At 31.9% G+C, this 27,792-nt stretch overlaps 1 protein-coding gene across 1 annotated transcript; it reads left to right on the plus strand.

Moving 5' to 3' along the window:
- Nucleotides 1-69: 69 nt before the first annotated feature.
- LOC123548824 (uncharacterized) lies at nt 70-19,026 on the plus strand. Its single transcript, XM_045336385.2, has 6 exons — nt 70-205; nt 8,953-9,053; nt 11,617-11,738; nt 12,088-12,179; nt 12,364-12,523; nt 12,732-19,026. Exons 1-6 carry the CDS (start codon nt 182-184, stop codon nt 12,995-12,997), a joined length of 765 nt encoding a protein of 254 aa, XP_045192320.2. The 5' UTR covers nt 70-181; the 3' UTR covers nt 12,998-19,026.
- The last annotated feature ends 8,766 nt before the right edge of the window (nt 19,027-27,792 follow it).

Raw genomic sequence — 27,792 nt, forward strand, 5'->3', positions numbered from 1 at the left:
AAAACATAAATTTATTTTGACATACTGAAGCGATACCCAGAGCTCTTTTAAGGACATTTTATAAAGTAGCTTTCATGTTGTGTCAGGTTTACCAATATTGGACATTCTCTTATAGCAGATATTCTATCAGTTCCTTGTTCTTACAGCCAGTAATATCAGTAATTATGTGATCGGTGTGACAATGGATACGTTACAGAAACTCGCGGTAAGTATCACTTTCCTTTTATTATAAGTGTTGCTGTTTGATATATGGTAAATTTAGGTAGCTATTGCCTTAAAGAACAAAAGACTCAAACTGTAATGTTCAAATTTATCTTTATGCAGTATGGTAATTTCTTTTATTTGACATCAAATTCTATAGTATTATACATACAATGCTTCAAAGAGATTCTGAACGTATTTCGCACAATCGTAGAATCACTTCATTATCACTTTTGTTTATTTATTATTACTTACTCAAAAATTCACTGTAAAGATATAATATATGTCTGTTTTATTGTTAATCAAAGTTTTATATTGTTACTAAAATATAATAGCAAAAAAATCTTGTCTGTGTAATGAAAGACGTACTTTGCAACAGATATATAGAATAAAGTGACTGTGACAATCGGTCGTTATTTAGTTAAAAAGTAACGCTGAATCATTACGGAATATATAACCTCACAGTTCGTTCATTTCCTGCTAGGAATACCGGTATTTCATTTACTTAAAACTGTTTGGTACAATTAATTTGTATTTCAAATTAATAATGGGTTTGAAAATTGTACGTATATATACATAAACTTTGGAATGTAACATGTAGTTGTAATGAAAGGAAAGACGTCCATTTCTCATGTAATTTCGTAATTGTGCTTGAATGCTTATTTGTTTCCCTTATTCTTAACAAAGAATGCCAAACTTGCATCTTGTAATTATCACGTGACAAAAGCAAAGTTGTTTTATTTAGAATGTTATGAAAGTTTTTGTGGCGTTTTGAAAATTCAAATTTCGATCCGCAAAGCAGATTGCATTAAACTTTTATGTGATCATACAGCGGTCTATATATCTTAAATATCAACTTTAAAATGGTACTGATTAATGATTTTAAATATTTTATAGATTGCAAATTATAATGATTGAAAAATCTAAATTTATTACATAATATCGTATGGCTAGCGATAATGCTAAATGAATAAATGAATAAAAAACCATTTAAGATTTTATTTATTTATCGATACTATTTATTTATTAATAAAATACATATTTTGTTATCTGTTATCCACGTACTTGTACTTAATTTTCCTAGTTTTGCTTATGGAGATGATGAACATATTTTTTTCTACACCATTATAAACACTTATGATAAATTTCTTCTTATTTGTAAAATTCTTTATTTAGTTTGGGCAAAAGAACGTTACATTAATTCATTTTGACTTTTTTCAATCCTTTACAGTTTTAATGAATAAAAATATTCTTCACACCCGATTTGAATTGTAAATCAAATTCCTGACAGATCAATTTGATCAAATTCATAAATCTTGAAATTTGAAGAAATGTTCAGCCATGTTGCTGAAAGCACTTTTTAAATAATATCTTGTGATGGAAATGTTCTGCTTTCAAACTTCTGCGAAAAAAGAAACAAATGTTAATGATATTTATGGCGTTAACGCTATTGGAAATAATATTGAACATTAGAACTGGTAATAAAAAGGAATAAATTCAAACAAAGTTTATATTCCAATAATACTTCCTTTTACGTTCTTTTCACGGAATAAATTTTATATACTTTTGGAGTTTTCGTTATTAAACTGTAAGTTTGTCATGTACGCCCCTATTTCCGGACACTATTAATTAACATGCATATCTAAGGGTCTTTCATTTTACATTTATTACTGGTAGTAGAGAATAAGAATAACTCTTTGAGACAAGTCCTTCATATTTGTAGCGTTTCTGGGGACAAAAATAAAGTTGGGTATATTTCAATTTGATTTAAACAGTTTTACCTTTTTTGAAGATGACCAACCAAAGTGATAACTTCCAAATAGTTTATTTCGTTTCTATAGGTTGCGCTGCATTATTCTGTCGTTGTAAATTGTGCGTTCCGTGTTTATTGCATTTTAAGAGGAAATGTCAAACTAACTGGTTTTGGTGTTTTCTGGGAATCCATTTTTTTTATTCTTTCTATGCAACGTTCCTTTTCCTTGGTCTGGAAACATCTTGGTAAAAATTCAGGGTTACTTTCAAATAAGGAAATTAAAACTTTAAGAAAACCTTACATTTCGACTACTGTTGAAAGAATAAACCAGTCCTGTGGATCCAATATATTATCAAACATCAGTCAAATCAGCTCGCCCGATTTGGAAAGTAACTTTGAGGACTTCATCTTAATGTAAACAATGTTAATTTAGCACATTCCTTCTAAAATAAAAGCCACCGATTCACCTATTGCATTAAATGAATGCTCGATACTGTCTGGATATGAAATTTGAAGACAGTATGCCTCCGGATACAGAAACATTTTGGCGACTAACTACCGCCTTTAGGGTACCATGATACAATATCAGATGGAATCATAACGATCATTTTATTATCGTATAATGTATAACTCCGAAAGGATAGTATAACAAGTCGTTTGCTCTTAGTTAAAACATGAAAACGCACTTTCATTCACAATCATTTAGGCTGTGGCGTTTAATCTATATACTGTTTTCTAGCAAAAAAGCATATAAGTGTTTTCATTTGATATTTGCATAGCATCGGCCATCTTTCAACCACTAGACGGCTTTGTAAATTCGAAACTGCTTAAATTATTTTACATATAATCGAATTCTTCAATAAACATACTGTTGAAAATGCTGACAATTCTGTTTTCATTTTAACTTTTCAAGTGTGGCACATTTTATCTTTCGCACATGCCTACAATCTAACCATACAAATTTGACGTTTGAAGAAACTTAAAAATGTTATATTTTTCTGGGAGTCGCTACTTTCTTTTTAAGGAACATGTCATTAGATGCACATTAAATTCTCATTTTATTTAAAAGCAAAAAAAAAGAGAGAGAGAAAGAAAACACAAATTATTATAGATTACAAAAATATAAATTAGTTTTCTTTCAGTTGAAATATTAATTTGCGTGATATTATTCCTTGTTTTACATCAAATTTATATTGTCTGACATACGTTTTGACAAATGTATACACATTTTAACGAATGCACAAGTATACAAGAAATACTGCCTAACATGCACTAAATCGCTTTATTTGTTCTTAATATCGTCATAATTTTGAAAACAAAATTATTATCAACCTAAAGGAGGCTCTTTGTTACTGTTTTCTGTTCTTGTAATAGTATCACAGCAATCAATTTATTGGTGGATGCTGAGATTTATATAGTTATACAGTCAAACATATCTGTAAAGATGAAAATTGCGAAATGCAAAGGCGGTCTTTGTTATAGGTAAATGAATCATGCTTAAACCGGAAAAGAAAATAATACGTTTTGTAAGCAGGTTTTAATGGTTTTTATTCGGCGATGGATTGAAACATCTAACGGAAGACTTGGAGTATTTTGTTGTTTTGTTGTTGTTGTTGTTGTTTTGCAATGATACATCCTTCCTGTATGTATAGCTCAGCACACTGAAGCTTATTACAAAAATATATCCTTTCCCATCAGTGATTTGTGGATTTCTTGTATTTTGTTTTGTACACATGTTATTGCAAAGTGTTTTTTTTTTTTTTTTTTGGTTTTTTTTTTTGGTTTTTTTTTGTAATCTGTGTTCCTTCATAAAGTTCTGTTCTTTTCTGTTCTAATTAATGTTGCTATTATTTGTGTTCTTGGTTATTCTGTAATATTTCAACTGGTTAAAGTGGGAGGGGGCGGGGCATAAGTTTTCAGAACATGTTATAAACTGACTCAAACGAAAACCGGCTTGGCTATTTTCACTAGTTTGCGTTCTGTGCTTTCATAGATCATCTCATAGAGTTGATGATATCAAATCAAGTATAACTATTTAATTTAAAGAGACATGACATATCTTTCGAGAATACAGACCAAATTTGAAAAAAAAAATGTTTTTCTTCATGTTGAGACAAAAGCGTATTATATAATAAATATTTGGAAAATGAAAAGACTGGAAAAATGTTTCATTCGAAAAGGCGCAATGTCCTTTGTTTTACTTAATTTGCTGAATAAGGTATTCTTAACTTGATTTATTAGAATGTGTTTAAATACATTACAGGTGTTTTGAGATGGGAATTAATTCAAGATCAATTCACGTTTAGAACTCTTCCACACAAAACATTAAAAGACGACCGGTTTGGACTCCGTGTTGTACATTTTGGTCCTTTTGAATAATTGAGAACATTCATTTAGCTGTAATATAATTCAATTAAGTCGGTGCTAGGGGCATGAGGGGTATTTCACATTTCATTAACTTTCATGAGCATACTCAACGAAATCGAGTCTGCTATTATGTTGCTTGGTTGCGTTCTATGCTTCCAAGGGATCTTATTTTATTAGAATGGCGTTCACTTCTAATATAACAAGCAAGTATGTCAAGTGAAGAGGATGAAAAACGCAGAATGTAGGTAGCAAAATGAGTATTTTAGAGAATACTTTTATCGTTTAAATGATCGGATTTTATTTTATCATGCAGTTATTTGCTATTTGGATACACAAATATAAAACCTTTCAGTGATATAAAACGTATACTGCCATGACCGCATGAACCGTGTTTTGAGAGAAGTACTTATTAATATATGACACTGTCCATTATACCAAAATAAGGTAATACATATTTTGCCATCAACAGGAGGTCATAGAAAATATGTTATGATAAAGCAATAACACAGCCTAGATTAGTAGGCTCCACATTTATAACAATGAAAAGGACTATGCAAATTGAATTGAATATATATCTCTAGTAGGAAACAAATTGCTTCTACTTTCAGAGAGCTGTATCGGGACGAAAGTGGAAAAGGATCATATAACATCCATATAATTGTTCATCTTTGAAATTTTATTGGTCAAATATTGGACAAAACGTTTGCTCATCTTATCGAAACACTTAATTTAAAGTTTCATTGAAGGAATAAATTGTGGTCTAGAAATAAAACACATTTAGTTTTTTAAAGTGTATTGAGACCAGTGGTTTTCACACTTTATGTATCGCGATCAGATGGTACTTCATCACTCCATCATCACATTTCTTCCTTGTTCTTTCTTTGTTCACACTAATTTCTTTGAATCCATGTTACATACTTTTAGGTGGAATAGCTCTCGTCAAGTAACGGTTATCACAACGCCTGTTTTCGTGGAAAATTAACGTTTTGAAAGATGTATTCATGACAAATACGTTACTGAAGGATAGGAAATATTCTTTTATTGTGTTAGTTATCAGTGAAACAATCTTCTTTATATTAAAAAAATGTACATTGTATGAAGTTTATCTTTTGTAAAAATCTAATTGGCATTGTTATCTAAATTAATGCGTGCACAATTCAAAGGCCTTTAAAAGAAATATACGTAGGTATTCGTGCGTTATGGTTTAAAATATAAGGAAATTAAAAATTATATATATACTATACGAAGTTTATTTCATTTTTTTTTTATTATGGAAGCGCTTCGTTCACACTTGTACCGGAAAATATACTTTCACATATTTTGATTAAATTATTTGAACTGTAGTTGAACATTTGTATCGCCTTTTTCAAATTCTGACTATTTCATTCTACCTGTCTCTGTAAATGTTATTTTAAGTTCATTTTTTCTCAGTAAATATTGACAGTTTTCGTTACACACACCTTTCTCTGTACATGTACATTGTTCACTCTCTAGGCAGATTATAAACATTTCATCTATCTTTGTATATGCTGACTACATTTAGTTCATTTTTCTCTGTACATGTTCAAAATTAACTTCGACATTTAATATCTTAAATTCTTAAATCCTGATCAAATGCATTGGTTTCTTTAAAAACACACTCTTCTAGTTTCTTTTGTCACTTCTCGATGCCAGACAAGTATTTCATGTCAAATCTAATTATATATGAATCATCCCATTACTTAAAGTAGCGTAACTATGAACGAATAGCTTTAAACTGTCAGTGACTGTGTGCGTTTGGACAAGTAAATATGAAAATATATAGAATACGACCAATTTAAATGTGTCTGTAAACAGTGTGGTATATTTTACTGCGACGTACACAACGCAGTGTCTTTTGTCTTAACATCTAATGTGATAATCTGACAACTTGGTCCGAGCAATCGATTCTGGGAATTGAATTATGACCGTCTGGTTGACCAAATGTCTTTTGTTCTGTCAATTAGAGTAGAAGAAGAAGCGAGTCGATGATAATAAACAGCTATGGTGTAAGCTTTAAGATAAATTTTAAATAACAGTCAAGAGTAAAGAAGCTGCCCTAGCCTATTTAATAAAAAAAAAACCCGTCATATTATTAAATAAATTGCGACTTCACGAGCGATATATTACAATGACGCGGTGCAGAAGTATTTTTCATCTTTTTACAAAACAAATAACGAGTGTTAATATGGTAATAAGGGGGGGGGGGGGGGGGGGGGGGGGGCAGTCAGAACTGTTCAATTATGACCTCAAATAAAATTATTATTCAACTTTACGCCCTAGATGGTATAAGCCACACTGTAAATATATTACAAAAACCATTGTTGTTTTCCGATTTCGTACCCTAGCTGCTGCACAGAGCCAGAGGACGGATTTCAAATGTTTAAGGATGTCTAAATATGAGAAACAGAATCGATCTGCGGAGGGGCACTTCGGATCTTCCTCCACCATCTATAAAGTTAGAAAGTCGACATATGACCTATAATTGTGTCGGTGTGACGTTAAACCCAACAAAAGAACTGTTCTATACATATCTTTGACGAGGTATATGTGTAAAGATATAGCGCTGTCGATTAGAGAGCTATTACATTACATAGTGAAAAAAGACATTTTAAGAAGTTTTCTTTAGTTTTTCTACATATATCAACATAATAAGAATTCGTTTGTTTCAAAGCCATTCTATTTTCGTACATTAACTACAAAAATACAGTATGAATTTAAAATAAATCAATGATCTGTGAAAGCATAGAATGCATACTAGCAAAACAATAACATTTTCATGATAAGTAATAAAAAGTACAACACTTCGTACTACTTTTGTTCTTCTAAAAATATAGTGCATGGTCCCCGTGTTTCGAGAGGAGTACGATCACTAGTAACATGGAGTCAAATTACAGGGTGAAATTTTACGGCCACCTCACCACAATAAATGACTGTTGTAGTGTCAGTTAAATAGATAAGTGTTTTGATACTATATATAGAAATGCATTTTGGATGAAATTGTATAAAATTGGTATACAAGGTAAACTATTGAGAATTATCAAGGATATGTATCAAAAAGTAAAGTCTTGTGTTCGATCTTGTAATGATTACTCCGATTATTTTGAATACGCGGTAGGCTTAAGACAAAGGGAGATAATGTCTCCTGTCCTGTTTTCTTTATTTGTTGAAGATCTAGAGTTATTTTACAAGAAAATACAAGTTCTGGAATAGATATAGAGGACATGATTTTACTTTTGTTGTTATTTGCTGATGATATGGTTATACTAGGTAAAACGCCGCAGGAACTTCAAATGCATTAAGATAAATTACACAAATATTGTAGAGATTGGGGGTTAGAAGTCAATACTGAGAAAACAAACATTATGGTTTTCAGAAAAAGAGGAGGTTTACTTCAAAACGAATCTTGGTCTTATAACGGTAACAATATTGAGGTAGTAGATAATTTCAATTATTTAGGGACTGTATTTAACTACACTGGCAATTTTGCACTTAATCAAGAATATATCACAGGTAAAGCGCTTAAGGCATTAAATGTTTTAATGGTTAACTGTAGGAAATATAGACTTAAGCCAAAACTATTATGTCAGCTTTTTGATGCTTTTGTTGGTTCAATTTTATCTTATGGTTCGGAAATTTGGGGATTTACTAAGTCGAAAGAAATTGAAAGGATACATTTAAAGTTTTGTAAAACGATTTTAAATGTAAGATTAACAACCAGTTCTACAGGTGTTTATGGAGAGTTAGGAAGATATCCACTTTATATATCACGTTATTTACGTATTGTTAAATATTGGTTTAAAATATTAAACACTGATAATATTATTCTCCGCTATGTGTATCAAAAATCATTAAGTGATTGTAATAAAGGATTAAATAATTGGGTTTTAAAATTAAAGAACCTGTTATGTGATTATGGTTTTGTAGATATTTGGAATAACCCTTATGTAATTGAGTGTAAACATTTTATGGATATATTTAGGCAACGTGTTATTGACTGTTTTATTCAAGGTTGGCATGTATCTAAAGAAACTAGTGCTGTGCTAGAGCTGTACAATAATTTTAAATTCAGTTTTACTTATGAAAAATACTTGGATCTATTACCAAACAATTTGAGATTGTATATAACTAGACTTAGAATTTCTGCACATAGTCTTAGAATATATACTGGACGATACGCCAGAAATAGATTACAAAGAAATGAACGTTATTGTCAATGTTGTAATGAAAGGGATATAGAAGATGAGTTTCATTTTATCATTATATGTTCTTGTTACACAGATGTAAGAAAACAATGTATCAAAAAGTCCAAGACCAAGACCAAGTATGTTCAAGTTCTTAGAACTGATACAAAGTAACAATAGGAATACACTATTCAAGTTAGCAATGTATTGTAAAAATGCTACGAATATCAGAACTTCGATTTTGAATAATGTACTATAATATCACATTATCATGTTGTATGTTTTCTTTATTGCTTCATTATACTGTTCATCCCACTTATAGATTAACTAAACTGAACATCATGCATATGATATGCGTTGTGGGATGATCCATTTTATTTTGAATTTCATTTTCTTAAGTATAGTCATATCATTTGTCTATATTTTCAGCCTTTTCTACTGACATTTGCAATTTATCATGGCTTTGTTGATGGACTTATAGGACTTCGGCCACCAGATCAGACGCCACATAAAGAGCTAGAAAAGAAGCCGTATGTTATTTGTTTCTTCTTTGAATAATTTATTTGATATGTTATCTCCTCAGAGCATCTATCTGGTTAAAGGATCTATTTCTAATATTTAGGCAGACTTATTACACTGATCATAAGGTTTAAACTTCTCTCACAGAAATGTGTGTATTAAGATAATATAGATATACTAATTTTAAATGAGCGCTATACTTCCTGCGGATATTCAAATCTATGAATTGAATTGTTTAAAAATTTACGTAAGGCAATAAATTTCTAAAGAGTAAGATTATCATTCCATGTGACTTTAAGAAACGCAATTTCGTTCTTTAATAAAAGTAAGCAATATAAGATGACTTTCAATGACCAAAATTTTCATTTCTCTATTTAGATTTTTTTTCTATAAATAATATGTATTGCTTTCAGCAGAAGTACAGCTTTTAGGAGTAACTGATAAACTATTAACCGATTTCTTTCATGAATTAAAATGAAAGGCTTATTTAGATTTATAGTGTTAGAGAAACAAGGCTGGGACAGAAATCCTAGACACGGTGAATTTGAGAATGACAATATATCTGCGTGAATATCTTGTAAAATGAATACAAGCAATTTCCAAAGGGAATCTCCGTTACATTATTCTTCGTGTCATCAACCTATTGCCAGGCCGGACTGAGTGTATTATTCATGTCTGAACGACTTAATTGTTCGCCTTTAATGTCCCAGTAACTGTTGATAATTCGTTTTAAGGACATACTTGCTTCCTGAACAGCGTACTCCATTACCAGGCAATAAACTGAGTATAGTTATTTGTTTCTCACGAGACAAAATGTGTTTGGGAAAGTCGTATGCGCCAACTGGAGTATTCGATTTTAAACCAGTTCAAAATGGTTAAGGAGGTAGGATACCTTCATATTTGTATGTGCGCATGTCCAAACGGAAGCTAACGTGACAGTTTACGACGACGTTTACGACAAACTCAGTGTGTTTGTATATTCATTCTTCTGAAAACAAATCATGAATCTGTCTTCGACCTGATGCTTTATTGTTTAATAATGCAGAAATAATGAATAAATTGCCGCAAAAACGCTTCAAAACAATGTTGCCTTAAAATGACGTCATTGACGTCATGACGTTACGTGTCAGTTACCGCGCAAAATTAATAGCTTTTATCTCGAAAGTACGTGATTCTGTACATTTTCTTTATTTTAACTATTTTCAATTAACCATTATTTGCTGAAATATTTTTATGAGTCTTTTGCTCTAAATAATAATCAAAATTTTGCTTCTTTTAATATGTAGTTATATTGAAATGTTATACGGAATGTAAGAAAATGGATGATGGCAACCGGTGTTATTTGGAATATAGTTGGGTGAAAGGTTTCTTGTTACGGCCATTTTTAAATAAAAAGTCTTGCAGTTTGTTTTGTAATACCTATTTTGCAGGTTCCGTTGATAATTTGTTACTTAAATACTAAAATTAAGATCTAAAATTGTTCAGATTTCTGTAGAAAATTGTGGTTTCTTGAACTGAATTGATGTTACCATGGAAACGAAGCCCGTGGCCTATGTATCTAAATCGTTGACACTGGTCTATTTAAGAAACACAGCTTCGGCTTTTTATTTTCATTTCAACAATATCCCTGAAACTAATAGCACCACGCTGAACGATTTTTCCATGAAAATGGCAGACGAGGGGTACTGCTGTACGTATTCTAAGCTGTGAAATTTGTTTGAATAAATGCAGATAACACGAAAATGTAATTTACGTTAGAAATAATATATTTTAAAGCTACATCAACTAGAAAGATAATCTTATTCAATATTTTTTTTGAAGAAATTACAACAAAAAAGCAAGATATAACCTATTTTAAACATCTCTGTTGCCATGGTTACTTTAAAATTTAAGAAAAATAGGGTACCATGTAAAGTGCTTGGTATTTTGCTGATAATATTACCCAAATATTTCATGTTGGTCATTAACAGAATGGCATTGAAGCCGTCGAAAACACCTATTTTTATGCATAGTTGTTTAAAACTGAGAGAAAATGCGTTACCATGGAAACACGAGCCCCGCGACATATACATTTTAAGCTTATATTAGAAAGCTAACGTGCATACTAGTAAAATTATCAATTATGCAGACTTCTACGGATATCAATGGAACTAAAATACAATGAAAAGTGTTACATATCTGTATTTTCCTTCTTCTTTCAATATGAAATACCTTTGATGGGTCATGTTCTTCAAACCTGGATAAAAATTGAACTTGAAGGGACAGAGACAAACGAATTGAGATTGTAGCAGTTAAAACTTCATATTACACGAAATAAGTAGACTAACGAAAGCTATCCGCTCACATAAATGTTTAAGGATAGCAATGTTAGAATATATGACACTGTAAAGTTATTTTTCTAGTAATATTTTTAAAAATATCAGTTTCAAGTTATATCACATTATGCAAGTTGACACTTTATAAATGATAGGAATGCAAGATCTAGATATTAAAACCTTCTTTTTAATAAAAAAAAATAAATGCGTATTTTATGGTAAGTCGTCAAATTGACCATAAGAAGGGACATTTTTGCAGGCCAAGACCCGTGTCACCAAAACCATCTCGCATTCATCGTACGCAGTTATATTCCCCTTATGATCATCCCGATGCAATACACAACGCAACTGTCATCGAAACAGAATTACGAGGGGAAGGAGGTACATAATAATTGTCGTCATTCTTGAATGATTGAAAATAAACTGTTATTAATTAGAGATTAGTTCAGTAATTAAACTGATCTAAGCTAAAGCAACTTATTCCGTTTAGGTATTTAAATGTAATTTGGTACCAGAGATTAAATAAATCCAAAATTGCTTGACAACGAAGTGTTTGTTTCTTCTTCTACTTCTTCTTCCTATTTTGTAAATGTGTCTGACAAGAAAATTGGAACAGAATGGGAGTATTTATTTTCAGTTAAAATGAAACACAAAATTATATATAAAATCTTGTATATAAATGGGGGGAAAAGCGACTTCTCCTATTTATAGACGTGACATTTATTTGTAGATAGATGTCAGACCCTTGCATTGCTCGTGTGTTCTTCACAACTTTTGAGATATTCTCTTCAAAACAGAACAGATGTTTGCATGGACGTTAAGGTAAGGTCTCAGATTTGTTGATTTAGTATTATTGTCCATAATTATGACATGGCTTAAATAAGCAATAAATGCATTTGCAAATTTTAGTGAGTTTTATTACAAGTTTTTAAGCTTCAACCACACTGCAAATTTAAAATAAAGTTGTATTATTGTCATATTTATTCTGATTCTTTTGTGTTTGCAGCAGTTTACTAGCTGTATATTGGGATCACTAAAAGAAAATGGAAGAAGAGAATTTGTTACGGGGATGGTAATGCTGGATGACCTTCGTTTCGCAGTGAGAAAATCATTTCGTTGTCTGGGCAACGACTCTTTTGTTCACTTGAGACATAGAATAGCAAAACGTAAGGACTTACATTTGTAAATATTTTTGTAAAGTGATGGCCTTTGTATGTGTTCATTCATTCTTACTTTGAATTGTCTGAAGTGTAAGCTATATATATTATAAAATCGATTTTATTGTTTCTTCTTAGTTTTGATATAAATATCATTTTATTTTGTAAAATGAGCGGTACCTTCTTGTTAAAGTGAAGATGCTTCATTTTGTTTTAGGTCATGGAGGAAATTGTTGTACGGAAGGCATTATGAATTGTGCTATACAAACATTTTTCAAAATGCACGCAAACAGAAAGGAGAGTTGTAACTTAGTGAACTTTTATGACGTTTGTATGAACGAGGTTTCCGAATCATGTCAGTCGAAGTCATTGGCTACATTATATCCTGTGTTTGTTTCAAATATGAAGAGACAGTGCAAAACAACTGTGAAAAGCAGAAAAAGGTCAAATTTATTGAATCGTGTTTTTTCTATCTTGACCTGAACATAAAATGTGAAGAATTAAACGTTTGAATAGTAAGGTCATCTTTAAATAAAATGTGAAGAAGGAAACGGTTTAATAATAAGGTCATCTTTTAATCAAATGTGAAGGAGGTTGTTTAGATAATATGGTCATCTTTAAATGAAATGTGAAGTACGAACGTTTTTTCTTTTTAAATAAGATATGAAGAATAAACATTTTAATGCTGGATCATCTTTAGATAAGTTGTGAAGGAAGGAGGAACGTTTGACTAATACGGTCAACTTAAAATAAAATATGAGGGAGTAATTTTTGGATAACAAGGTTATCTTTGAATAAAATATGAAGGTTATCTTCGAATAAAATATGAAGGAGGAACGTTTGAATAACAAGGTCCTCTTTAAATAAAATTTGAAAACGGGACGTAAGTATAAAAAGTCGTCCTTGAATAAAATATGAAGGAATGAAGAACGTTTGAATAAAAAGGTCATCTTTAAGTAAAATGTGAAGAGGGGACGTTTAAATAAGAAGGTCATCTTTAAAAAAAAATGTGAAGGAGGAACGTTCAAAAAATGTCATTTGTAAACAAATTATTAAAGGAACATACATGTACATACTTACGCACAGTAAAGTAATGAAGTATTATGACAAAATACAATGTATAGCTCAAATCTTGGAAAACGCTTTAAGGCTTTGAAAGTATAAGTACGGAAGCTTAGAAGGACCTTCAGTTGTGAGAAAATGTTTTCACAAGTGCCGAAAATTAAGGCGAGATCCCTAAAACTTAAAGGTTTTTTCGCGTTGAAATTTCCGCATTGGTTCGAACTTTTCAAACAACTTGATTTGAATCTTCGTACAAAGACAGAAAGATTTTATGTTTCGTATTATTATTGTCGAGAAGTTGTACTTAATTACATCGCGGAAAAATCTTTGCGCGATATTGATAAGATATTTGCCTTTCTCGCCAAAAATACTCGCATTGAAGTAATTTATTTCTAACATCTCGACTTCAGCTTATTGCAATGAAAAACACTTTAACATTTCGTACATTTCTTATCGACATGGTTTCCTATTCATCTTTCAAAATAAGTCACACGTTCCATATTGAGTGTCTCCATACCTTAACGTTACATTTGCTTTTTATCCTTCCCACAGGGGTATGGATAAACTGCGTTGTCCGTCCGTCCGTCGTCCGTGTTTCAGTCCGGTTGGAGCCTTATCAGAGACATGTCACTGTTTGGAGTATTTAAAATAAAATATGGTAGAAATGTTAATTGCTAGAAGGAAATGCCACCTTGCAAGTTTCAGTCAGATTGTCTGTGAAAGACAATGTTTATCGCCCTTAGTACATCTATATATAGTACAAACTTAGTGTTTTTATTCCAATTTCCGTCCGTCGAAAGCCATACCTAAAATATGGTTTAGACTATTTTTATGAAACTTGGTAGCAATGTAAAGTGAGGTAAGGAAATGTGATCATGCAAGTTTCAGTCAGATGAAACGAGTTAATGCCCCTTGTACTTATATACATATATTACTTATGTAGAGTTTTATTGTCTTTCTATCCACCTGGAACCATATCTAAGACATTGTAAGGGGTATTTCAATAAAACGTGGTAATAATTTTGACTGCCACTGGTAAATGCGGCACTGCACCAGAATAGTGCCCTTAGTACTTGTATAATGTTTACTATATATGACATTTCTTTGCAAATGGGATGTTGCAACCAAGTTTTGTACATATCAAACTTTCTTGACTGAGGTACGCGTTCTGATCACTGGGGTCAATGACAATGTCACCGTTACTAAATATAGAAAACTTATTTTCTCACAAAAATGAGATAAGCAGACCAAATCTGCCAGCTATGTAGCCTTAAAAAAGAGCAACGTATATTTGAGTGAAATTTGGTACCTTAGGTCAAGGTCACTGTTACTAAATTATAGGCAAAGGATTCAGTCAAAAATCGGAAGCATGGAAATCTACACTGTAAAGCCCGAATTCTCGATTTTCATTAAACCAATCCTGAAAAATCTTTGACCTGATTATTATAATTAACATATTATAAAACAAGAGCCGTCACAGGAGACAGCGCTCTTGCTAATTTCGATGCTGGATAGTGACTTTGAGCACATTTGAGGAAGCTGGAGCTGTCACTGGAGTGTTTAATGACTCTAATCAGGATGAAGCTTAAGCTTGTGTCAAATGTATTTAGTAATAATAGATATAGAGATAGAGTATCAAAACATTAGATAAGTATAAAAGGGACATAATTCTTGGAATATTTCTGCAAGAGTAATGCCCCATGTTTCATATCATGTGACTAATAATGTGGAATAACTACTTTAAGTTTGAATCACTGAGATAGAGCAAAAGTGCATCACAACTTTAACCTGAAATTCTAAGTAAAAAGGGGGCATAACTCATAATATACCGGTGTAAATGCTATTGACCTTATGACATATGATGTAGGTGATGATGTGGAACAACCATTTTAAGTTTGAATCAAATCCATTTAGTGACAAAAGAGTTACGATGAAAAAGCTTTAAAATTAAACTAAAGTTCTAAACAAAAAGGGGGCATAATTTACTAAATATTGGTGTAATGGTTATGGCCCTTATGTCATATGATGTTGGTGATGATGTGAATCAACTATTTTAAGTTTGAATCAAATACGTTTGGTTCTAACAGAGATAGAATGACAGTGCATCAAAACTTTAACCTGAAATTTTAAGTATAAAGGTAGATCATTCATAAATCATTGGCGCAAGTGTTATGGCCGTTGTGTTAAATGATGTGGATAATGATGTGGAACAATTGTTGTTAGTGTTTTTAATCAAACTCTTTCTATAATAACAAAGATACGATGGAAATGCATCAAAATCAACCTAAAATCCTTAGTAAAAAGCGGACATGTTTCACGAAAAATTTGTGCCAGAGTTATTTACCTTGTGTCATATGATGTGGGTGAGTATGAAATGGGTGATGATGTGGAACAATTGTTTCAAGTTTGAATCAGATCGTTTTTATTATAATTTAGATAGAAAGTGCACAAAAAACTTTAAACTGAAATTCTGAGTAAAAAGTGGGGTAATTCATGAACTATTGATGCGAGAGATATGACCTTTGTGCCATATGATGTGGGTGATGATGAGAAATAACTATTTTATGGTTGAAGTATTCCATCAAGTAATTACAGAGATAAAAAAGAAAGTACATTAAAACTTTAACCAAGGTGTGTTTGCGGAAGGGCCGCATCGAGTAAGATAGATAAAACTTATACAAATAAGGAAGCCGACGTAGATGCAGACAAATGAATGATTGTAAGAACCCTATCTATTCTCTGAAACTAATTGATGTAGTACACTTTGTTCAGAGGCAGCTAAAACATACATTCTGAGAAAACAGTCTTATGCACGTGGTCATGTACCGTATAACGTCTTCGCAGTTACTTTCAAAGAAGTATTTGAGATGCCACTTCCAAAAATAATGTCGACAAAAATACGCGAAATGCAAAAAGTTTTATTTCGGCATCGTGAAATATTTAAGACGTCATCACCAAAACATATCTAGCCATCTCATAATAATTATTCCAACATGTTTATTCAGAACTAATTGTCGATATAAAAATATACGAAATGACGAAAGATTTTTTCTTTGCAACTAAATTTAAATCGTGTTGATGGAAAAATATACTACAGTGCGAGCATTTTAATGCGAGAAAACCATAAAGTTTTAGGCATCTCGTCTTAGTTTTCTGTACTTGTGAAAACATTTTCTCACAACTGAAGGCCCTTCTAAGCTTCCGTATATAAGAGTACATTACGCTTCTGAGTGCATTGTTATTCACGTTTCTTCTTAATTCTTGCAATAAATTGCAGTTTTAACTGTGATAATATATACATAAGCGGGACATTTACTGAAAGAGCTTGATTGAGTATGATTACTTAAAATTCAAGAAAATCCTTAAATGGAGATGACTAAAAAGATAAAAAAAAAACTAATAAAGATGTCCATTAAATGATACGATAAAATTGCATTAAAAAGTGAAACGTGTTAAGTAGTTCTGCATTATACACATAAGTGGGTTCCTATCTGGAAATTTGACCGTAAAAGAACAGTGCAGTCCTAGACAAATGCAGTTAATTTGCCAGTGCAGACATCTCAATATTCAAGTGAAATAGCAAAATGTATACTCAAAATTTCAAGAGACTGAGAGAAATGGCGTACTATGAAATAATTTTCTTTCATCTTTTCAAATAAAAATATGATACATGTACACGTTATAATTTGAAAAGCGGTATGACTTTGTACTACAGCAGCATAATGTGTAACATAGGTATTGTTTCATTTTACACTGTTCTATTCCCACAGATTATATTTTTGTAAACTCTTGATCTCTTCACATAAAAGCGAGATATTATTGTTAGTTTTTCTAAGTTTACTTTTATTTGAAATGGTTTAGCAAGGTTGTGCTTACAGTTTCATTGTTTCATTGTTTAAATCATTGGTGATACACATCTCATACAGAATTAAACGTTTCAGTACCCTAACTCTGTTCTCATCTGTTTTAAACATTGCACATTACGTGTAGAAGTCTTTCAAAAACATGGTAAATTTTATTTAAGAAATAATTTATAGCAAAACCGTGTTATAACACTATTTATGCACGATGTGCGGTAATGCGGTTATTTCGAACGAAGTATAACCGCCCGAGTGTATTAATTGTGTTTAAACAGGGTTTTGTTATAAATTCTTTCAATTATAATATGTCTTTTTTTGTTAATTTTAGATCAATATGATAGTACTGTTTCTTCGCGCATGCATGGCGGTAAATGGTAGGTCGTTACGTTCCTTTGTTATACACACAGTGACCGGAAATGGTAATACGTCTTGCGGAAGAGTTCAATTTGGGCGAAAATGATGGCGAATTATTCTGCAAAGCAAATAACCAACTTGGTATGTGTGTAAATTAATCAAGACAGTTGTGCAATGTGACATTTCATTTTAAACATGTTATTAAGTAAAATATTAGATTAAATCTGAAAGCGCTTTTTCTCGGTGCGTACATTGCGCTAAATATCAGGTCGACCTGACGTCAACATAATACCGCTGTGATGATTTAAGCATTTCCTAGTCGTATTGGAATACATGATGTTTTTATTATCTTTTAAATATAACTACTATATTCAATAAAAAGCGTAACGCAAATTTTCAACAAAAAAAAAACTAACTGTTGGAAACTAGATTTTGACGCTCCGGGTTGTAAAAAAATAAAGAAACTTTGTGAACTGCCTAAAACAATTTTACACTGATATTTTCCGCAGGCTTCAAACAAGCAGAAGAAAATGAAGAACCAGAATTAGTAATTTACTTGTTTTACATACAACCACGGTGATCTCGGGTTCGTCATTTGGTTTATTCCCATGTTTAAACGTTCGCTTAAGATAACTGTGCTCATTGACTGCTTGGTACATATTAGATTTTTACTGGAGATATTTTCAAAGTTTGATTTTCCAATCCTGGTTGCCAAACCAAGGTAGAGTTATTTTAGCATGCACACTTCCAGATTTCTATAACTAAAAGGTTGTCAGCAATAGAATGAAAATTAAAGTGGTTGCCTGCACTTTAGGAAGATTATCTAACCTACCATGCGGGGAAAGACAGATATGTCGGTAGTTGATCACCGTATCTTTTCCCTTGAGTGAAGAAAAGCTAATATTGCTGTTGTGCGTCATTGAAACTTCATGACGTCATTTCTGTTTACAGACATTGAATTCAAGCGCTTTGTTAAAGAACGCTGCGACAAGAAAGAGTGCCACAAAGAAAATATTTCGTTTTGCATTATTTGTGTCACAATTTTGTTTAAAAACGGTATGCAAGGCAAGTAATTGCTATTTATAGATGCAGAAAGGAATTTACGGCTCTCGGAAAACTGTTTTGGTGGTAACAGGCATGTAAGATCCTTGTAATCTACATTCTACATTAACACTCTTTCAGTCAAGAAAATGTAGGAAAGTCTCAAAAGTCAATTATTTAAAACTGGATGTAAGAAAGCTGTATTTTGTTTGAATACCATTAAAATATCTATTTAAACTGTACTTGTCTTTCATTTTCAATAAAAGGAAAACTTGTCTTTTTAGAACGCCATATCTTACTTAATGTTGTTCGCTAGCGCATATGTGCATGTCTAGTGGTCCAGTAGTAATACTGTTTGACTACGAACTCAGGGGTCCAGAGTTCGAGGCCCACTTAAGTTACTGACATTTGATAAGATAAGATTCCAGGGTATTGGTGCTTTACAACCGTAAAGCTAAAGAACCAGGCAATTATGTCGTCTCGTGTATCTTGCACTAAAAATACTAGTGAATCGATCATTTGAGATATTGGCGGTGGCTATAAATAAGCTTAAGTACACGTACCACGCAAAAGTGCAATTCAATTCAATGTGTAAAGTGTGTCGCTGGAATGAGACTAGAGCAAGCTGCAAGAAATACAGAAATTACGATCAAGCCCGTAAATATATGCTAGTAATCTTATTGGATATGATACAATTTGGCCTCAAGGGACACAAAGTTTGATTACGCATAATTAACACAGACAGGCTACAGACAGGCCAGAACTCTTAACAGAATATTAGAATACAAGGAGGACACCATAAATAGTACATATTGGAAGAAAAAGATTCAAAATTATGCAGGCAGGGGATTGTAAATTTAATTTAACGCGAAAATACGTTGGTATCAGTGCCAGGAAAATTGTAAAAAAAATGCGAAAATTTGAGAAATGTCAGAGGAGTGTAGAGTAATTGTGTTAGATTTACTTTGCACTTCATGGTACTGCATTTACAGTTGTTTTTAAAACCTAGTGAATATCGGTTTCAGGGCGCCGCTTCTGTCAGACAAAATGACCCTAATGGCACACGTAGTAGAACTGCCCCGAATTATCACCTACATATAGTGTTTGTATAATTTTATGCAGTCACCTAGACGTAATAAATGGTCTCGTGACTGTTTTTCCACAAATTTCAGCTAGATCTATATTGATGGATGACCATTCCGTTTCGACTGACCTGCAATGTAATATTTTAGACCCGACCGTCTCTAAAGAGCTATGAAACTTGATTTAAATATTTAATTATCTTACACAACAATTAATCAATCGTTGGAACCCGTAGTTCTATAAACATCATGAATAACCAATCGAATATGAATTTCTATTAACTACATCTGTCTTCTTTATTCAGAAGACGTACCCGGGCCACAATTACGCTATATTATCATGATACTAAGCTTCAGTGTAAACGTGCCGCTTGTAACGCATTTACAAACAGGACGGAATCTGATGACCGTAATCTTCTTGTAAATCACACAACTTAATTGACCTTACGAAAAACACATTTTTTATAAAAATTTGCACAGACAGGCTACAGACATACCACAGACAGGCCAGTACTAAAAAACTGACTGTAAGGGTTCAAAGAGGACATATTACTAAACAAGAAATATCTTTAAAAATGATGGTCGGCGAATTGTAATAAGGAAAGAAGTTTATGAATTTTTCATCTAACATTCATCTTTCATCTAACATTTTTCAAATTGCAAAACTAAACACCGCACTTTAACAATTTAAATGGTTCTCTTTTAATTTTTCGCAAAGGTTTCGTAGGGTTGCAATTTTGTTTCGTTTATCCTAAGACGAATAATTACAGCAGTAGTTTGATGAAGATTCATGAAGCGGTTCATGAGAAGAGGTCATTAAACGTGTTTATATTTTTAGCTAAATTGGTCCCTATCCCCATTTGTAACAAAATAGCAGGAGACCTTACGATATTGTTACACATCGAGTTTGATAAAAGTCCATTACATTTTAGTCGTTAATGCGAAGAAAGGCATATCTACTTTTAGCTATAGTGGTCCCTAATAGGGCACAAGTTCCTATATATATAAATTTGGAAGAGGACCTTATAATGATGCTCCAGACCAAGTATGACAAAGATCCACCTAGCTGTTCATGAGACGCTGTATAAAGGCATTTCTAGTTTTAGCTCTAGCAGCCCCTAAAAGGAGTCAAATGTCCCAGCTGAACAAAGTTGGCTGCGGGCTTATTGAAGATGCTACAAATCAAGTTTGATTAGAATACATGAGAAAAAAATCAGTTACGGATTTTTTTTATTTATTATTTTCATTTATTTATTTTTAAAATAGGCCAACTGATCCAGCTTTAACAAATAGCATATTCGCTATTCATGAATCTTTGGACAATGACGTCACACCTATAAAAAAGTGAAGGTCAAGCAAAACACAATTGTAATTATTTCAATATTTCAGTTTCATAAGCAAAGTTTGACCGTAGTCATATCACATAGATAAACTGTATGCAGCGTACCTTCATTTCAGTGTAATGAGATTCAGTCATTATATAGCATATATATAATAAAACAGGTTTCAACTGAGTTCAATATTTGCATACCATACAAAAGAAAAATATTCATATATAATAAATCAGTTAAATAATTTATAACAAATATTCAAAGCAAACAAGTACTCATTTTAATATGCAATCTGAATAAGTCACAAAAGCAAGAAACCTTATCATATACAGACGACAATTGTAACAAGGAAAATCTTTTAAAAAGCACTTCTCTACATAAAAGACTCTTATCACACCCTTATTCATGTGATACGCAGACCGTATTCAGCCTTTTCTTTAATTTGATTTATGTTGGTATTTGAACAGGTTTTTATCATATTTATTAAACTTACTTATCATTTTGAGATATATCAATATTCTTGCTAAATATACTGAGCCCAAGTTAGCTTTAAAACTGTGAACAGCGTCGTTTAGGATAAACGCTTTGTCTACATTTCACTCAGCGTAGCACAATCAACAGAGTGAAAGAAATTGACACTCTCGTCCAATCAGGCAGAGTGTTGCATAAATCTTCCATTTTGATAAATTATCTATAATGCGTTATCAAGTAGTTTGATTTGCAAACTGAAGTCACGTGGCATAGGTAACGAAAACGAATTTAGACGGCATCGCCTAAAAAAACATATATGATCAATTGCTACTTAATTTTTAAAAAAATGTGAGATATTGGCATGCCCCTTTAAAACGTGAAAACATTAAACAATAGAAAACACTTTAAGGACGTGAAATCAATGAATGACCTTTATTGTCTGGTGCACTGTAATTGTTATTAACTCGGTATTTAGAGTGTTATAACTGTTCAATTTAAACAGAAATTTATGTTGATTTGAAATGTTTTAATCGTGGCTAATATAATAGCGGGAAAGCAAGAAGACTAGACACCGTCATTATAAATACATTAAAGAAACAACAGCATTTATCCCAATAGGTTTAAAGCAAAATACAGTGAATAATATGTCTCCAGCTGTTAATTGAAATGCAATGTACTGTTTAAAGAAAAAGCACTATTTATGTACTGCTTTTAAATCGGAATGAAGGTATTTGGTGCGTGTATGCAGATATAAATAGATGATATTCTTGCGAATTTTTTGCCGTAAGAAATCAAAGAGCATAGCATTTTATAACGAAAACTCCCAACTCATGCGGCACTTCTCCACTTCAAAAAAGCCATTTATTTTCGGCATTTTCGGCTCGAGATAAAGTCCGTATCTCGGACGAGCCCCGTCTTACTGTACTCCTTTTAACTTGACAAGATCGCCTTCTTAGATATGAGAAGGGAAAAAATGAAAGAAAATCGCGTGCTTTTTACATTAATTTAAAACAAGCTGAATATCACGACAAACTGTGTTTTTGCAAAGCTTTTAAATAATCATCCTGACTCTAATGGACAACATAACACTCCTTTGTTCAGAAATAAAGTGTACATAATGGATGGAAAAGGTCACAGAAATACTATACAAGAGTTGTGTGAATGTTTTGAATACAATAATATAATGTTTTGAAGGGAACATAAATATGTTGTTTCGTTGAATTAAATCTTTCTGTGGTAGTCACTATATGACCATGTACAATTGTAACTCGATATCTCAAACTCCTTTCTTCTCTCAAAACTCTTGAAGATAGTTTCATAACACGTGCACAAAATATCATTTTAAGTCAAATTTTGGTTATCACGAACTAAAACACTCGATCCCTTGGACTTCAGTTTCAACTGTATTTGAAGTTTGCAAAGCCGTATGACAATTCAAAAATATAATTGTGAATACCTTGTCCGTTTGAAAAATGAGTAAAAGCGAAAAAAAGGAAAAGTGAAATGTTACATTTTTAGTAATAGGTTTCACGTGTTGTTCCTAATCTGGCATACTTAGGAAAATTTTGCGCCCATAATGTAATAATAAGAAAAACTCTGTGTATTAAAGTAAGTCCGTCAGTTAAATGTGAAAAATATTGAATCTTTAATGATTTGAAGAATTCTATTTTTTCGTCATAACTTTACCTATGCATCCCTTACAACTGTTTAGATTCACTACATGGTAACAAGTAAGTTTTCTAAACTCATAATGGAAATTTTAAGTGCCATTAATAATATGTAATTATATACATGTAAAATATGGTAGCATGTTGATGTTCTAAATATTGTAAAAGTATGCGCATATTTCAGTATAAGACTACTGCACATTAATGCTGTCGAAGTAGATGTCACCATTTTTTTTACTTATTTGTATATCTGGTTCATGTATTTTATACGATAGTCAGAACAATATCCGGTAAAGTTATTTTCTAAACTGTTATCATAATGGTCAAACTTCATAGGAGAAGTGCCTGTTGTCAGTAGATGACCTTGTTAGGGGGAGGGGTCAGAGGGTCAGTAGGACATTTTGTTGCAACCTTTAGTTTCCAATACAAATAAACGAAATGTGAAGCTTTATTAAATATCAATATTGATACTTTCTGAAAAGTGCAGAACTTTAAAGGGAAAGACAATGCTGTTTCTATGTTCATTCCTTCTGCTAGGACGTTTTAAATCATTTAAAGAAGTGAAAGAATTTTCAAAATCCGCTTAAAAATGAGAAAATTATGAGCATTTAAATATTTGATTAAAATGGCGGCCATTATGTTTCAATGGCAACACAAAAACAAAATGACGGATTAATTAAATTTCTAGATACATATTTGAACTGTATTTACTTATTTTCTGAAGATAATTACTCTACATTTTCTAGCTATAATGAAAGAAATTAGCATGTTTTACATCTTACACTCAGGAAACGTATTGAATTGATCGAATTGATCGATTTTAAATGACGTCATAAATACACTACCATTGGCTGCCTCCATGATCAGACATTTTCTTAAATTTCAAACTGCTATATCCTTTTCAATACTGGTCATTTTAAAAATTCTTTCAGCGTTATGAAAGGCTTGAGGAGGGCTTTCATATAAAATTAACTTATTGTCAGGCATCCCTTGCCCTTTAAGATATTGCTTTGAAAATCGGCATCACCCGTATTTCAATGTTGGATCTGTTGCCCGATACCAAAACACAACTGCTCCCGGGTTGTGTGTTCAATCCCTCTCCATGTTATGTTTTGAATTTAATTTGACCAAAGGCATTTCATCTAAGCTAATTCGTCCCATGCCCCTTAGTCTATACTTGCCAGAATGGTAATGGTTCGATTTCTAAAATTGTCTTTTGATTAATTGTCATTTGCATATAAATGAACACTGGAAAATTTAAGCAAAACCCAACATACGGTCAAACGAATAAAACAAAAATAGATGCCTAATTTTTTTCTAGAATGAAGTTTCCACTAAACTGATTAAGACTTTTCTCTTAATATCATTATAACAATTTGTTTAGCTAAAGAGTTTGTGCTTAGATACTTTCAACACTACTGATTAAGTTGATGAGGTAAATTGTTGCGTATGTCTTGTTTTCATGTCAGAATGCATGGCACTAACACATTTACCTATTATTTCATTGCTACGAGACTAATTAACTAATCACATTCTATTATCTTTGTTACTTTTAATCTCAGCCAGTTCGATAGAACAATTTCTACAGTACAGTGATCAAATAAATCATCGTATTTACGATATCTATCAATAGCCGTAAAACTTTTTCTAACCCCAATGCGTGTGTGAGAAAGTAAAGGTTTATTTTTGGGTCACTGGGTTAAACATTGTTGTCACTGTTACCTGCTGTCTACTGATTGATAATATGATAAAATATAAAATAAAGCACCAATCAATGCCTCATTGCATTGGTGTAAAATGTCCTGGTTATCAATGTCATGTAAAAAGCCATTAAGGTAACAACGAATGGTTTTATTTGTTTGTTCGTCAATCAGTCGAGCATTTAGTTCATGAATATTTTGTTCAGGTGTCTTAATTTACTGGCTGTATAATCCAATCTGTTGATATCTGTGGATTCTTGAATCAACGTTTTATTCGTGTAGCTCTGCAATAGATTGACGCCGTTAAAAATGATTTAAATATAGATATGACCGGTTCTTACTCTATTTCATTCATTTTTGAAAATTTGTACCTGAAAAACTAACCTGCTTTTACATATATCTATGTATATCTTTCGCGTATGTGTTTTTCTTGTACTGATCTTTTAGGAAATCCAAAATTCGCATATATACTCAATAAGTCATATACAAATGCATTTGTATCTACGTAATAAGACAACATCAAACCAAATTTTATTTATTAATCATGTTCCCGGAATATAAAACCAGATACGTCCGGAATTACTTAATTGTAAAATTTCCTACACTAGCTTTTCCGCCGAAAAACTAGACTTAAAAGGTAGGAAACTGACCTTGTGTTTGAAAAACAAATTAAAATAATTGCAAACACAACACAATGATAGCGCAAAAACGATGAAATGATTTTTATCTTTGTAACAGAAAAATAAAACATTAACGACCTTCAAACAAAAATATCGTAAACCAAGTGTTACAACTACATCAAACGTAATTAATGGAACAAATATTGATTTACGACGCAGTTCATTACATAAACAATTACCGCTAACACGTTTAGTATTTTTACAATCGCATAAGGTCATAGAACCTGTGTTTGCAATAAAGCAACAAAACAACCTAGGTCAACAGGCTCTATATTTGCTATAAGGTTATCTGTCTTATAGAAATACATAACAAATTGAAATGAGCGTATACAAATTGTTTCTGCGTTATGATAGCTGTATCAGGAAGAATTCATACAACTCCAATTTATCTAATAAATTAGCTATTATATATATTTGAAATATGTTATCTAACTCTGAACACATACGGTCCTGTAGGTTCGATAAAGTTAGCGATGATTTTATTTTTACTTATATTCGCGAACACAATGGCTTTAAGACAATTTTGAATCTTAAGCAAACTAGAAATGGCTAATTCTGATCAACTCAAAGTGGCCGTTCCCTTTTAAATTGAAAACAAATGTCACGCTCCAAATCTTCAAAATTGTTTGTTTGCCCTTACGCAGTATTTCTTCATTCTCACACAGGCGGGTATTTATGATGGCTTTTAGTGAGTGCAGTGTATGTCGTAAATGATGACTATTTCCTTTCGATTTGCAAACTTTCAAATTTTTATTTTTAATGTCTGATCTTGTCCATAATAATGGCATTATATTTAAAACCACAAACGAGAAAAAAAAGTTTCATTAGGGAAAAAGAAGCAGGAAATAAAAGAACAGAAAAGAATGCAATTTGTGTCAGACATCACATGGAAAATTCCTTTTGTTTTCAGTTTGATGGATGCGCCAGAAAGAAGGTTAACTTTTTCATGTGTAATAATTATATTTTTTATTTTATTTTAAATATTGATTTATTATATTGTAGGCATTATTTGCCACATTTGTTTCTTATGAAAGGGGATATATGCCAATTATTCCATTCGAAATTCCGGATACTGCTTTGCATGTAAAGTTAATTTATGCTACTTTTTAAACCAGCTTTATTGTGTTACTTTTACTGGTATGTATATAAGTAAGTTTTATACTACTACTTCTGTATAACCATTTGTTATTACACAATACGTATGTCTGGAACAAACATCCATAAACAGTGTCTTATATTTTTAGTTGTATACTTTGATTTTTTTAAGTTAAGTATTTTTGTGTTTAATGTTTGATATGCATAATTATAGTGAAACGTTTTAATGTTTGATATGCATAATAATAGTCAAACGTTTTACAAATGTCACCTAAAAATAAGGCAAATCTGGCCTTTGAACCAAAGTGACTTGCATTCTAAAGTATCCTTGCTCTATTATCTTCAATACAGCTTGACCTTTAGCAATATCAGAATAATGGTCTTCCATGAGAGGTGGCTGATTGCACAACATTGAATGTTTGTCCTTCCAAAATACCAGTAGATCAGTATATGACTGTATATAGTGGTAAAGGTGTTTATAGTAGTGAACTGTTAAGTCAATATTCATTGCTGCGTATTCATAAGCTGTTCTCCTGAGGAGGAGATGAAGAAAACAACATAACAATACCATCTAAGTAAATACACCAACGTAATCGTCAACATATAACACTTGGGTTATAATTTTATTGTTCCGTTTAAACTGTGAGTTTCGCGCCCCTAGGCAGAATAAAATGATGTTTGTTGTGTTTCATTCATTCATTGTACATCTTAGTCCTTCCTCGTCATTTAACTTGAAAATATTATATTGAGCCCACATTTCTGATTAGACATTTATCAAAATAATGGTCTTGATAACTGAGCTAAGTCTGAAACTAAGTCATTTCAGATAAACAACTAGGTAAGTCTGAATTTAAGCACAACCTTGTATATGCAATACATTTGATTCCATATACTGAAACGTAGAGGTCAATTTCGCATATGGGTCATGATTGGTC

Source organism: Mercenaria mercenaria, chromosome 6 (genome assembly GCF_021730395.1).
Source record: "Mercenaria mercenaria strain notata chromosome 6, MADL_Memer_1, whole genome shotgun sequence".
In the NCBI taxonomy this organism is placed as follows: Eukaryota; Metazoa; Mollusca; class Bivalvia; order Venerida; family Veneridae; genus Mercenaria; species Mercenaria mercenaria.